Genomic DNA, 15,778 nt, shown 5'->3' with positions numbered 1-15,778 from the left:
AGGGGATAGAGCAGGAGACTGGTGTGTGCTCTGTACAGGTCTCTCTCCTCCCTGCACTGTGTCAGTAGCCAGGACAGGTCACACAGCAGCCGGGATCTCACACCACTTACTACACACTAATACTCAGGGGTTAGAGCAGGAGACTGGTGTGTGCTCTGTACAGGTCTCTCCTCCCTGCACTGTGTCAGTAGCCAGGACAGGTCACACAGCAGCCGGGATATCACACCACTTACTACACACTAATACTCAGGGGTTAGAGCAGGAGACTGGTGTGTGCTCTGTACAGGTCTCTCTCCCCCCTGCACTGTGTCAGTAGCCAGGACAGGTCACACAGCAGCCGGGATATCACACTGCATAACGGTGGGTTTCGTTCTGATCGGAATGAACTAGTACACACATGTGACCAATATGAGTGAGTACGAATGAACACACTTTATTTACAAGTAACAAACAAACAATAAACAAACAACATACAAAGTATACAGTATACTCAACTTTTGTCTATGTATTCAGATGACACCGGTAAATCATCATCAGCAACATAAGATGTACTTCATCTTATGTTCTCTCTGGGGAGCTCATCGTTTTCCAACGCCCAGATAATTCAATATACATTGCAGGCACCTCTTCTGCAGACTTTGAGATCCGTGCATGAGCTAATGGGTCCTTTGTGTACCTCTGGTTTATATACCTTAGTCTGGGGTGTTGGCTTTCCGGATATTAAGCCCATATCAATTACATACAGTGCTAGGTATCAAGCACTCATTGGTCCAGCATAGCATTGACCAAACTTCTCTCTCTTGCACATGCTCCGTAAGCACTAAGATGTTCAGACAAAGAGAATACAGTAATGACGTATCCTAATGTCTGGAGATGAACTCTATTTCAAGGCTCCTTTGTATAGAGTCTGGACATCACTGTTAATTACCCATAATGCATAGCATCTCTACAAATCTTAGAGTGGAATGTGGTTCACTACTGATAAGAACATGTAAGGCATGAATGGCTCATTATACTTCTAGTAGTAGAAATGACAGGTAGAGCTAGGCCTCAATTTATGTCTTCTTTGACCCCAAAAGGTCATTTGTCCATTCTATGGTAAAACAGCAACTGTATTAAGACAATCTCATTTCAAACCTCAAGAGGCCTAGCAAGGGGTATATGTGTTTGTAATTTATATGCCTATGTAGAAATTAACTATTTATCCCACTAATTACACACACCACTTACTACACACTAATACTCAGGGGTTAGAGCAGGAGACTGGTGTGTGCTCTGTACAGGTCTCTCTCCTCCCTGCACTGTGTCAGTAGCCAGGACAGGTCACACAGCAGCCGGGATCTCACACCACTTAGGGAGGGGGCAGATTTACAGGAATATTATAGGGAGGGGGCAGACGCACAGGAATATTATAGGGAGGGGGCAGACGTACAGGAATATTATAGGGAGGGGCAGACGTACAGGAATATTATAGGGAGGGGGCAGACGTACAGGAATTTTATAGGGAGGGGCAGAAGCACAGGAATATTATAGGGAGGGGGCAGACGCACAGAAATATTATAGGGAGGGGCAGAGGCACAGGAATATTATAGGGAGGGGGCAGAGGCACAGGAATATTATAGGGAGGGGGCAGAGGCACAGTAATATTATAGGGAAGGGGCAGAGGCACAGAAATATTATAGGGAGGGGACAGATGCACAGGAATATTATACGGAGGGGACAGATGCACAGGAATATTATAGGGAGGGGGCAGAGGCACAGAAATATAGGGAGGGGGTAGAGGCACAGGAATATTACAGGGAGGGGGCAGAGGCACAGGAATATTACAGGGAGGGGCAGAGGCACAGGAATATTACAGGGAGGGGGCAGAGGCACAGGAATATTACAGGGAGGGGCAGAGGCACAGGAATATTATAGGGAGGGGCAGAGGCACAAGAATATTATAGGGAGGGGGCAGAGGCACAGAAATATAGGGAGGGGGCAGAGGCACAGAAATATAGGGAGGGGGCAGAGGCACCGGAATATTATAGGGAGGGGGCAGAGACACATGAATATTATAGGGAGGGGGCAGATATACAGGAATATTATAGGGAAGGGGCAGAGGCACAGGAATATTATAGGGAGGGTGTAGAGGCACAGGAATATTATAGGGAGGGGGAAGAGGCACAGGAATATTATAGGGAGGGGAAGAGGCACAGGAATATTATAGGGAAGGGGCAGAGGTACAGGAATATTACAGGGAGGGGGCAGAGACACAGGAATATTATAGGGAGGTGGCAGATATACAGGAATATTATAGGGAAGGGGCAGAGGCACAGGAACATTATAGGGAAGGGGCAGATGCACAGGAATATTATAGGGAAGGGGCAGAGGCACAGGAATATTACAGGGAGGGGGCAGAGGCACAGGAATATTACAGGGAGGGGGCAGAGGCACAGGAATATTACAGGGAGGGGGCAGAGGTACAGGAATATTACAGGGAGGGGGCAGAGGCACAGGAATATTACAGGGAGGGGGCAGAGGCACAGGAATATTACAGGGAGGGGGCAGAAGCACAGGAATATTATAGGGAGGGGGCAGAGGCACAGGAATATTATAGGGAGGGGGCAGAGGCACAGGAATATTATAGGGAGGGGACAGAGGCACAGGAATATTATAGGGAGGGGCAGAGGCACAGGAATATTATAGGGAGGGGGCAAAGGCACAGGAATATTATAGGGAGGGGACAGAGGCACAGTAATATTATAGGGAAGGGGCAGAGGCACAGAAATATTATAGGGAGGGGGCAGACGCACAGGAATATTATAGGGAGGGGACAGAGGCACAGGAATATTATAGGGAGGGGGCAGAGGCACAGGAATATTATAGGGAGGGGGCAGAGGCACAGGAATATTATAGGGAGCGGGTAGATGCACAGGGTTATTATAGGGAGGGGAGGGGAGGGGTAACACTCGGGGAGGAGGAAGAGAGATGTCATTGGGAGAAAGAAGCATGAGACAGGAGGAGGAGAGAAGGAAGGACCCGGAGTAGAGAATCGTATATCGGGTGAGGAGAGGGAGAGAGGACGCTGTCAGAGGGAGGACGGTATCAGGGAGGAAGACATCAGACAGAAACGGGTGGATTCTGCCCATCACCCCATCATGCAGCCTGAGGAGAAGGAGCCCGAGGCCAAACCAGCTGCTAATGAGAGTACCAGCCTGGTACATGGACCTGGAGATAAGAAGGTGAGTGTCCAGGGGCACTACTGTACAATGTACTCTTATATCACACACTGTATACTGTAATACACTATAATATCACACTGTATACTGTACAATGTACTCTTATATCACACACTGTACAATGTACTCTTATATCACACACTGTATACTGTAATACACTATAATATCACACACTGTACAATGTACTCTATCACACACTGTATACTGTAATACACTATAATATCACACTGTATAATGTACTGTACACTAATATCAAACACTGTACAATGTACTCTATCACACACTGTATACTGTAATACACTATAATATCACACTGTATAATGTACTGTACACTAATATCAAACACTGTACAATGTACTCTATCACACACTGTATACTGTAATACACTATAATATCACACTGTACAATGTACTCTTATATCACACCCTGTATACTGTAATACACTATACTATCACACTGTATAATATACTGTACACTATAATATCACACACTGTACAATGTACTGTACACTATCACACACTGTATAATGTACTGTACACTATAATATCACACACTGTACAATGTACTCTATTATATCACACACTGTATACTGTACTGTATACTATATCACACACTGTACAATGTACTGTACACTATAATATCACACACTGTATACTGTAATACACTATAATATCACACACTGTATACTGTACTGTATACTATATCACACACTGTACAATACACTATATCACACACTGTATACTGTAATACACTATAATATCACACACTGTACAATGTACTCTATTATATCACACACTATACTGTACTGTATACTATAATATCACACACTGTACAATGTACTCTATTATATCACACACTGTATACTGTACTGTACACTATAATATCACACACTGTACAATGTACTCTATTATATCACACACTGTATACTGTACACTATAATATCACACACTGTACAATGTACTATATAATATCACACACTGTATTCTGTAATACACTATAATATCACACTGTATAATGTAATACACTATATCACACACTGTATAATGTAATGTACACTATATCACACTGTATAATGTACTCTATTACACACTGTAAAAAGGAATACACTATAATATCACACACTGTATACTGTAATACACTATAATATCACACTGTGTAATGTACTCTATTATATCACACACTGTATAATGTAATACACTAGAATAGCACACACTACAGTATAGTGTGCATATTATAATACACTGTATAGTGTACACACTAATATCACAGAATTGTATAGTTTACTGTATAATATCACACTGTATAATATCACACTGACATGTCACACTGTAATATCACAGTATAATGTACACAGTGTATAATATCACACAGTATAGTGTACACACTGTATAATATCACACTGTATAATGTACACGCTGTATAACACACTGTATAATGTACATGCTGTATAATATCACGCTGTATAATGTACATGCTGTATAATATCACACTGTATAAGGTGCACGCTGTATAATACACTGTATAATGTATACACTGTATAATATCACACTGTATAATATCACACTGTAATGTGCACGCTGTATAATACACTGTATAATGTACACACTGTATAATATCTCACTGTATAATGTACATGCTGTATAATATGACACTGTATAATGTACACACTGTATAATGTGCACACTGACGTGTCACACTGTAAAACGTGCACACTAATATCACACACTGAATTATGTGATGCTCTATAGAGTAGCAGTGTTTCCCGTACTCATACCTCAGAGAGCACTAACAGGGCAGGGTTTCCACGTTTCCTAGTTGGTGCACAGGTGTATTCATTACTCACTGACACATATTAAAAGAACCACAGGTGGAGCTAATTATTTCACTTGTAATTCTGTGAGGAGACCTGGAAAACATGCACTGTTAGTGCTCCCTGAGGAATGAGTTTGGGAAACAAAGCTCTATACTATGCACAGGTTCTTAAGCTCGATTCTCTGGACCCCAAACAGTGCATGTTTTCTAGGTCTCTTCATAGAATCACAAGTGAAATAATTAGCTCCACTTGTGGATCTCTTAAAATGTGTCAGTGAGTAATCACTACATCTGTGCACCTGCTGGGTGACCTGGAGAATGTGTACTGTTTGGGGTCCTGAGGACCACTGCTATAATGTAACACATCTATACTATATTACACATTGTGTGCCTGATCCTCGGTTACACTCCACATCTTTCTAGCAACCTGCGCATGTGCTGCGGACTGCACACGCATCTTTATGCTCTAACCAGCGCATCCCGCTTACAGTACCTGTATGGGTGTTTTTGTTTGGCAACTGTCAGCAACAATGCGAACGCAGCCAATAGAACCATTCCATGTATCAGTCGTGGGAGTGTAGCCAGAGTTATTACCTATTCTGAGTCCTGTGTATGCAAAGAGTGTGTCAGCCATTCATATCTAGTGCACATAGTATGGGATAGGTGTAACTGCCGATGATAGTAATGATGGCGGCTCTTGTGCATAGAGGAGTGAGGCGCTGTGATTACATAGATGTGTGCCCCTCAGAATACGGGTGTAGTGTGACTTCTCCTGCACATAGTCTGGGGTAGGTGTAACTGCTGATGATAGTGATGACGGTGGCTCTTGTGCATGGAGGAGTGGGGCGCTGTGATTACATAGATGTGTACCCCTCAGAATACGGGTGTAGTGTCACATCTCCTGCACATAGTCTGGAGTAGGTGTAACTGCTGATGATAGTGATGACGGCGGCTCTTGTGCATGGAGGAGTGGGGCGCTGTGATTACATAGATGTGTACCACTCAGAATACGGGTGTAGAGTCACATCTCCTGCACATAGTCTGGGGTAGGTGTAACTGCTGATGATAGTGATGACGGTGACTCTTGTGCATGGAGGAGTGGGGCGCTGTGATTACATAGATGTGTACCCCTCAGAATACGGGTGTAGAGTCACATCTCTTGCACATAGTATGGGGTAGGTGTAACTGCTGATGACAGTGATGACGGTGGCTCTTGTGCATGGAGGAGTGGGGCGCTGTGATTACATAGATGTGTACCCCTCAGAATACGGGTGTAGTGTCACATCTCCTGCACATAGTCTGGGGTAGGTATAACTGCTGACGATAGTGATGACGGTGGCTCTTGTGCATGGAGGAGTGGGGCGCTGTGATTACATAGATGTGTACCACTCAGAATACGGGTGTAGTGTCACATCTCCTGCACATAGTCTGTGGTAGGTGTAACTGCTGATGATAGTGATGACGGTGGCTCTTGTGCACGGAGGAGTGGGGCGCTGTGATTACATAGATGTGTACCACTCAGAATACGGGTGTAGTGTCACATCTCCTGCACATAGTCTGGGGTAGGTGTAACTGCTGATGATACTAATGACGGTGACTCTTGTGCATGGAGGAGTGAGGCGCTGTGATTACATAGATGTGTACCACTCAGAATACGGGTGTAGAGTCACATCTCCTGCACATAGTCTGGGGTAGGTATAACTGCTGATGATAGTGATGACGGTGGCTCTTGTGCATGGAGGAGTGAGGCGCTGTGATTACATAGATGTGTACCACTCAGAATACGGGTGTAGTGTCACATCTCCTGCACATAGTCTGGGGTAGGTGTAACTGCTGATGACAGTGATGACGGTGGCTCTTGTGCATGGAGGAGTGGGGCGCTGTGATTACATAGATGTGTACCCCTCAGAATACGGGTGTAGTGTCACATCTCCTGCACATAGTCTGGGGTAGGTGTAACTGCTGATGATAGTGATGACGGTGGCTCTTGTGCATGGAGGAGTGGGGCGCTGTGATTACATAGATGTGTACCCCTCAGAATACGGGTGTAGTGTCACATCTCCTGCACATAGTCTGGAGTAGGTGTAACTGCTGATGATAGTGATGACGGCGGCTCTTGTGCATGGAGGAGTGGGGCGCTGTGATTACATAGATGTGTACCACTCAGAATACGGGTGTAGAGTCACATCTCCTGCACATAGTCTGGGGTAGGTGTAACTGCTGATGATAGTGATGACGGTGACTCTTGTGCATGGAGGAGTGGGGCGCTGTGATTACATAGATGTGTACCACTCAGAATACGGGTGTAGTGTCACATCTCCTGCACATAGTCTGGGATAGGTGTAACTGCTGATGATAGTGATGACGGTGGCTCTCATGCATGGAGGAGTGAGGCGCTGTGATTACATAGATGTGTACCACTCAGAATACGGGTGTAGTGTCACATCTCCTGCACATAGTCTGGGGTAGGTGTAACTGCTGATGATAGTGATGACGGTGGCTCTTATGCATGGAGGAGTGGGGCGCTGTGATTACATAGATGTGTACCCCTCAGAATACGGGTGTAGTGTCACATCTCCTGCACATAGTCTGGGGTAGGTGTAACTGCTGATGACAGTGATGACGGTGGCTCTTGTGCATGGAGGAGTGGGGCGCTGTGATTACATAGATGTGTACCCCTCAGAATACGGGTGTAGTGTCACATCTCCTGCACATAGTCTGGAGTAGGTGTAACTGCTGATGATAGTGATGACGGTGGCTCTTGTGCATGGAGGAGTGGGGCGCTGTGATTACATAGATGTGTACCACTCAGAATACGGGTGTAGAGTCACATCTCCTGCACATAGTCTGGGGTAGGTGTAAGTGCCGATGATAGTGATGACGGTGGCTCTTGTGCATGGAGGAGTGAGGCGCTGTGATTACCTAGATGTGTACCACTCAGAATACGGGTGTAGTGTCACATCTCCTGCACATAGTCTGGGATAGGTGTAACTGCTGATGATAGTGATGACGGTGGCTCTCGTGCATGGAGGAGTGAGGCGCTGTGATTACATAGATGTGTACCTCTCAGAATACGGGTGTAGTGTCACATCTCCTGCACATAGTCTGGGGTAGGTGTAACTGCTGATGATAGTGATGACGGTGGCTCTTGTGCATGGAGGAGTGGGGCGCTGTGATTACATAGATGTGTACCCATCAGAATACGGGTGTAGTGTCACATCTCCTGCACATAGTCTGGGGTAGGTGTAACTGCTGATGATAGTGATGACGGTGGCTCTTGTGCATGGAGGAGTGGGGCGCTGTGATGACATAGATGTGTACCCCTCAGAATACGGGTGTAGTGTCACATCTCCTGCACATAGTCTGGAGTAGGTGTAACTGCTGATGATAGTGATGACAGTGGCTCTTGTGCATGGAGGAGTGGGGCGCTGTTATTACATAGATGTGTACCCCTCAGAATACGGGTGTAGAGTCACATCTCTTGCACATAGTATGGGGTAGGTGTAACTGCTGATGACAGTGATGACGGTGGCTCTTGTGCATGGAGGAGTGGGGCGCTGTGATTACATTGATGTGTACCACTCAGAATACGGGTGTAGTGTCACATCTCCTGCACATAGTCTGGGGTAGGTGTAACTGCTGATGATAGTGGCTCTTGTGCATGGAGGAGTGGGGCGCTGTGATTACATAGATGTGTACCCCTCAGAATACGGGTGTAGTGTCACATCTCCTGCACATAGTCTGGGGTAGGTATAACTGCTGATGATAGTGATGACGGTGGCTCTTGTGCATGGAGGAGTGGGGCGCTGTGATTACATAGATGTGTACCACTCAGAATACGGGTGTAGTGTCACATCTCCTGCACATAGTCTGGGGTAGGTGTAACTGCTGATGATAGTGATGACGGTGGCTCTTGTGCATGGAGGAGTGAGGCGCTGTGATTACATAGATGTGTACCCCTCAGAATACAGGTGTAGTGTCACATCTCCTGCACATAGTCTGGGGTAGGTGTAACTGCTGATGATAGTGATGACGGTGGCTCTTGTGCATGGAGGAGTGAGGCGCTGTGATTACATAGATGTGTACCACTCAGAATACGGGTGTAGTGTCACATCTCCTGCACATAGTCTGGGGTAGGTGTAACTGCTGATGACAGTGATGACGGTGGCTCTTGTGCATGGAGGAGTGAGGCGCTGTGATTACATAGATGTGTACCACTCAGAATACGGGTGTAGTGTCACATCTCCTGCACATAGTCTGGGGTAGGTGTAACTGCTGATGATAGTGATGACGGTGGCTCTTGTGCATGGAGGAGTGGGGCCCTGTGATTACATAGATGTGTGCCCCTCAGAATACGGGTGTAGAGTCACATCTCCTGCACATAGTCTGGGGTAGGTGTAACTGCTGATGATAGTGATGACGGTGGCTCTTGTGCATGGAGGAGTGAGGCGCTGTGATTACATAGATGTGTACCACTCAGAATACGGGTGTAGTGTCACATCTCCTGCACATAGTCTGGGGTAGGTGTAACTGCTGATGATAGTGATGACGGTGGCTCTTGTGCATGGAGGAGTGAGGCGCTGTGATTACATAGATGTGTGCCCCTCAGAATACGGGTGTAGTGTCACATCTCCTGCACATAGTCTGGGGTAGGTGTAACTGCTGATGATAGTGATGACGGTGGCTCTTGTGCATGGAGGAGTGAGGCGCTGTGATTACATAGATGTGTACCACTCAGAATACGGGTGTAGAGTCACATCTCCTGCACATAGTATAGGATAGGTGTAACTGCTGATAATAGTGATGACGGTGGCTCTTCTGCATGGACGAGTGGGGAGCTGTGATTACATAGATGTGTACCACTCAGAATACGGGTGTAGTGTCACATCTCCTGCACATAGTCTGGGGTAGGTGTAACTGCTGATGATAGTGATGACAGTGGCTCTTGTGCATGGAGGAGTGGGGCGCTGTGATTACATAGATGTACCCCTCAGAATACGGGTGTAGTGTCACATCTCCTGCACATAGTCTGGGGTAGGTGTAACTGCTGATGACAGTGATGACGGTGGCTCTTGTGCATGGAGGAGTGAGGCGCTGTGATTATATAGATGTGTACCACTCAGAATACGGGTGTAGAGTCACATCTCCTGCACATAGTCTGGGGTAGGTGTAACTGCTGATGACAGTGATGACGGTGGCTCTTGTGCATGGAGGAGTGGGGCGCTGCGATTACATAGAGGTGTCCCCCTCTGAATACGGACGTAGAGTAACATCTCCTGCACATAGGGCCTAATTCAGAGCCGGACGCTCTTGAAGAGCGCTCGCTCTTAATCACGGCTTTTTTTTTTTTTTTTTAAGCGGCCACCTGGCCGCTCGCTAAGCTGTGGGTGACAACCCACAGCTTTTGCGAGCGGCCAGGTGATGGTCGCTATGGTCGTGACCATCCCGACCATCGGGGCTTGCGACAAGACCCTTGTGATATGGTCTCGTCCCTCGCAAGCCCCAGAGAGCTTCCTGCTCTAACATCTCTGGTGATGTCAGTGGTGCCTTCCACAAACGGCAGGCGTTCCTTCGGGAACGCCTCCGTTCGTTTAGCCTCTCCTCCTCCCCGCCTACAAAACGGGGCGAGCTGTCGATCAACATCGACAGCCGCCCCTTTTGTAGTGAGCCCTTTAGCGAGAGAAATTCTCGCTTCGGGGCTTGCGCTTGCCGCAACCCACCATCGACCCGCTTGCGAGCGATATGCGCTCGTGATCGGGTCTGAATCAGGCCCATAGTTCGGGATAGGTATAAAACCAATTTAGACCTAACATAAGTAAAACATGCAAAAGCACTTTTCAGAGAAACACACAAACACAATAAAGGAGTTAAAGCATGAGAACTGGAAATGTCACTGGCATTAAACATTTTGAATAAAAACACTAGATTAGAGACCTTTTCAGTTCCCAGGCTGTTTCGAAGCTTCGAATGAACTAAACTGAAAGAAGAAAAAAATTCTTTCCACACTAGCGTAAGATCCTGAGCAGTCAGACGTTGTTCAATAATGGGAAATACATCGGGGGTAACTTTTTTTCAATTCCTCTTTTTTTTTGCTCGTCCACCATTCATAAGATGATACTTGTGACACCACAGAGACTAAGGAGCTGATTCAGGCCCGCTCGCTAGGATGCGTCAGCTCGTAGCTGGCCGATTGTCGCTTTCTGCGCATGCGTACGCATCGCAATGCGCGTGAGGGAACCACTGCGAGAGATCGGGAAGCTTTCGCTGGCTGCGTATAGACAGCCAATCAGAGTGAGTGACAGGAGAAGCCGTTTGTGGGTGGTGCCAGGGGCTGGCCTCTAGAAACGGGGGAGGGGAGGTGCGAACGCAGGCGTGCCCGCGCGTCTCAACGCCGTTTAGGAGGCGTGCATAATTAACAGGCAGCATCATTGTACACGTCACCTGGTTGTATTTCTTCTTCGGGTTCCATAGGGAACACAGGAATTACCTTGGAATATATAGTTGGACAGCGTCCATTGCACCAAACAGCAAAGCTTTGGAGCTCCCAGCATGCACTGGTGGTCCTCCCTATATACCCCGCCCCCAGCCACAGGCATCAGTTTTTTTGTTTTGTGCGCGGGAAGACGCACCTGTTATAACAGCAGCACTGCTAGGCAGTCCTAAGCTTTTTTATTTTATGTTTTACCTTAAGTTATAAAACTTCAGAGTTCAGCGGTATTAGCGCCAGTAATGACGCTCTACTGCGGCTCCATCTACCTCCGCCGACGCCAAAACACCAGTATCGCTGTAAGCCCTGAGGTTCTGTGCAGGCCTTAGCTAGCGGCCTAAAGACGCTGAGGTCCGGGACTGCGGTCGGGTAGATGGAGATGTCAGGTAAGGATTCCTCTCTGTGAATCATGCGCAAGCAGTCCCTAGCCTCTGGTGTTGAGACGCGTCAGAGGCCGCTGTGGGTGAAAGACGCTTTGCGATTCCTCACTAAGGCGGCCGGGACCATATCGTCTGTTACCGGGAACGGGTGGTAAGACGCACTAGAGCGCACTAGTCAACGTCTTATTACCTTTGTAGTGCAGCGTACCCAGCCGCTCCCCCCCCCCAGACGCCAACTTCCGGGTACGGATTCCCGCGTCTGGTATAAATGACCACCTCATGTGTGAGACGCGCGCAGTTCAGCGCCTGTCCACGGCTGCAGGAGTTGGTCTCAGAGGTTTGGTCTGTCTCTCTATATACCTCTCCCTTGGGTTTGGCATATAGCGTACTCTGTATCCTACCATCCCCCTCCGGGGGCCAGTTTAGTTGATTGAGTTCCTATTGCTGTAGCAATTGCGCGTCCTTTTGCATTTGAATGTGACTGTGTGCCAGCTGCTGTATGTACACTGCCTATGATTTAAATACTGTCAGGTGCTGCTATCACTGTATATCCCCTTGTCCCTCTGAGGGTGGGGTGTGTCACTGATAGTGTAAGTCACTTTGCATTTAGACTTGCATAACTTGCATATCTTGTACATTTGATTGTCAGGTCCTCCGGTGCTTATATCCTGTAAGTCCTGTTCCGCAGGCCTGTCTGAGCAGTATGTTAATCTGAATGGGTTCTGTAAAAACTGTAGCAAGAGATAGTTACCTAGCACATCTGGTACTCCTGCAACAGCACCAGAGCCGTGGTGGATGGCTATCACACCTGAGGTCCTGTCCTATCTAATAGGCAAGGCTACGGCGGTACGGGCTCCAGCTGCAGGGGTACCTCAGGCTATGAGGTTCCCACAGCATGTACATCCTATGTGTTTGCCCCCCATGAATCCCTGTTGGGCTGACGTGGCTGCTCACTCTGGCCAGAGTATACTACCATCTTCAGCCTCACCACAGACCGTTGGTAGTAAGAAAGCAGAGGCATAGAAGGGGCTCTCGCCAGGTGTTGCCTCAAGAGTCGGACTCAACCTTCTCGTCAGACGAGGATTCTCAGACTTCTGGGTCAGTCTCGGTAAAGGAGGATCATCAATCCTTGGTGGACGTTCCCTCACTGGTAAGAGCGGTGAGGTCTGTCATCAATATTCAGGAGGAGGAGGTCGCACAGACATCAAATTTCCTATCTGAGGCATGGGAAACTCCTAGCAAGCATTTTATGCCCACTAGGAAGGTAACCTCTCGGCACCCATTTGCACCAGGAGTGTGTAATGGGAGGTTTCCTCCACAGTAGACGCTCATGTCACTAGATTAATTAGAAACGCTACATTGCCTATTCCTGCAGCATCCTCCTTAAAGGAGAGTACGGATAAGAAGCTTGATACTTATCTTAAATCAATGTTTTCTTTATCTGAGGCCATCACCAGATCTGCTACGGCTGTAGCTTGGGTGGCAAAGGCTATGGAAGATTGAACAAAGTCTCTGAGGGAGACTATGGTTGACCCAACAAGAGAGCAGAAGTTCCTTCTGGACCAGATACAGGAGGAGACTGTGTACCTGGGGGAAGCGGGTATTGACGCAGGCATCATGGCGTCTAGGGTCTCGGCTAACTCTGTGGCAGCCCGGAGGAGCCTTTGGCTATGGAAATGGAAGGCAGATCCAGGGTCTAAAAAGGCTCTAGAATCTTTACCTTTCGCAGGCAAGGTGCTGTTTGGACCAGGATTGGATGACATTATGACTTCGTTAGCTACACTGAGGTCTGCGGAGTTACCATCTACATCTAGTTCTAGAAGGCAGTTGTCATCCCGTTCCTTTCGTCCACAAAATAAGACGAAGAAGTAATCCTCGGCCAGACAGGGTCAGTCTCATAAAGGACCACCCAGGAAGTCTTGGTCAACCAAGCGCCCGCATCCAAGTCAGACGGTAAGCCTACTGTCTGATGGGACGGGCCTCCCACTACAGGATGTCAGGGTTGGAGGCCAACAGTGACAGTTCTCCCAGGCTTGGCATCAGACAAATACAGATGCCTGGTTGCGAGAACTGGTTGCTCACAGTTATGCCATAATATTCTGAAGGCATCCCCCTCAGAGGTTTGTGGTTACAAATCTTCCTGCGGACCCAGTCAGAGTCTCGGCCTATCGAGAATCTGTGGGGGCCCTCCTAAATTCAGGAGTCATAGTCCCAGTTCCTGTGACACAACAGTGAAGGGGTTACTACTCAAATTTATTTTTAATCTTAAAACCCAATGGGTCGCACCGTCCTATCCTGAATCTAAAAGCTTTCAACAAATTTTTCAGGGTACCGAAGTTCTGTATGGAGACTCTTCGGTCAATTATGCTGGCAATGGAGCCGGGAGACTTCATGGTTTCGCTGGACATTCAGGATGCATATCTGCATGTCCCGATTGCAGAATCCCACCAGACATTCTCAGGTTTGCAGTGGATCAGCAACATTTTAAATTTCAGGTTCTACCCTTCGGTCTGGCCACAGTCCCTCGGGTATTTACAAAGATAATGGCAGTTATGATGGCTCATCTCAGGCGACAAGGTGTCAGGATACTGCCATATCTAGACGACCTCCTGATATTGGCCCTTTTCAGGAGATGTTTCAATGTCATCTTCAAATGACTATTGTTTGCTTACAGGAGCACGGCTGGGGATCAACTGGAAGAAGTCTTCCCTGTCACCGACTCAGCGAATGGTGCACCTGGGGGCACGACTGGACTCTCTGCAACAGAGGATCTTTCTGCCGGAGGACAAGATTGTGGCACTACAGTCTCGGGTGCACAGTCTATCGTGAAAGCAAGTAGTGTCAGTCCACTTTGCTATGCAGATTCTGGGCTCCATGGTGGCCTATGCCCAGTTCCACTCCAGGGCCCTACAGCTGTGGATCCTGGCCCAGTGGGATGGTCAGCATCATCAGATAAAGCGTCAGATGATTTATTTCTCAGCAGAGATTCAAATCTCCCTGGCTTGGTGGCTGGAGACGATTCACTTAGACAAAGGTTGTCCGTTATGGGTTCCGGAATGGGTACTCCTCACCACATACGCAAGTCTAAGAGGATGGGGACCAGTGATCGGTCAGCACACCTTTCAGGGAAGGTGGACAGACCAAGAAAGCCATCTACCAATAAATATATTGGAGCTTCGGGAAGTGCACAGGGCACTTCTTCTGGCGCAGGACTTTCTTTAGGGCAGGCCTGTCCAGGTTCAGTCCGACAATGCGACGGCAGTGGCCTATATAAACCATCAAGGAGGCACACAAAGTCCGGTAGCCATGAAGGAGGTGGCAAATATTCTGCTGTGGGCAGAGAACCATCTTCCTGCGATCTCTGCAATTTTTATCCCAGGTGTTCTCAACTGGGAAGCGGATTTCCTAAGTCGCCAGGACATACGCCGAAAAATAGGCTCTTCATCCTGAGGTGTTTCAAATCCTGGTGGACATAAACCTTATGGCATCACGTCACAACCACAAGGTCCCCAGGTACGGGTCAAGGACATGGGGCCCTTCACAGTCTTCGTGGATGCCCTGGCGGTGAAATGGAACTTCAGGTTAGTGTACCTGTTTCCTCCAATCTCCCTCCTCTCAAGAGTTGTCAGGAAATTCAAACAGGAAGGTGGCAGGATGATTCTAATAGCTCCTGCCTGGCCCAGGAGGCATTGGTTTTCGGATCTGACACGTCTATCAATAGACAGTACGTTTCCACTGCCTCTGCGACAGAACCTGTTAATGCAGGTCTTTACCAGGATTTACCTAATTTGGCTTTGACGGCTTGGCTCTTGAGTCTTCCATTTTAAAGGCCAGGGGGTTTTCTCTGTCAGTGATACAGACGATGCTAAGAGCAAGGA

The 15,778-nt window shown here is 47.6% G+C and overlaps 1 protein-coding gene across 1 annotated transcript in view; it reads left to right on the top strand.

Moving 5' to 3' along the window:
• The first annotated feature begins 2,999 nt into the window (after positions 1 to 2,999).
• Positions 3,000 to 15,778, top strand: part of LOC148442604 (solute carrier family 2, facilitated glucose transporter member 1-like) — a 165,454-nt gene continuing 152,675 nt past the window's right edge. Inside the window, exon 1 of the mRNA XM_088463756.1 lies at positions 3,000 to 3,224. Coding sequence (XP_088319882.1) covers positions 3,141 to 3,224 — 84 coding nt within the window. The 5' untranslated portion in view covers positions 3,000 to 3,140. The remainder of the gene's footprint in view (positions 3,225 to 15,778) is intronic.

Source organism: Taudactylus pleione, unplaced genomic scaffold (assembly GCF_031769625.1).
Source record: "Taudactylus pleione unplaced genomic scaffold, aTauple2 ptg001441l, whole genome shotgun sequence".
Classification (NCBI taxonomy): domain Eukaryota; kingdom Metazoa; phylum Chordata; class Amphibia; order Anura; family Myobatrachidae; genus Taudactylus; species Taudactylus pleione.
The sequence above is the reverse complement of the archived record's forward strand: the minus strand, read 5'-3'. Positions and strand labels throughout refer to the sequence as shown.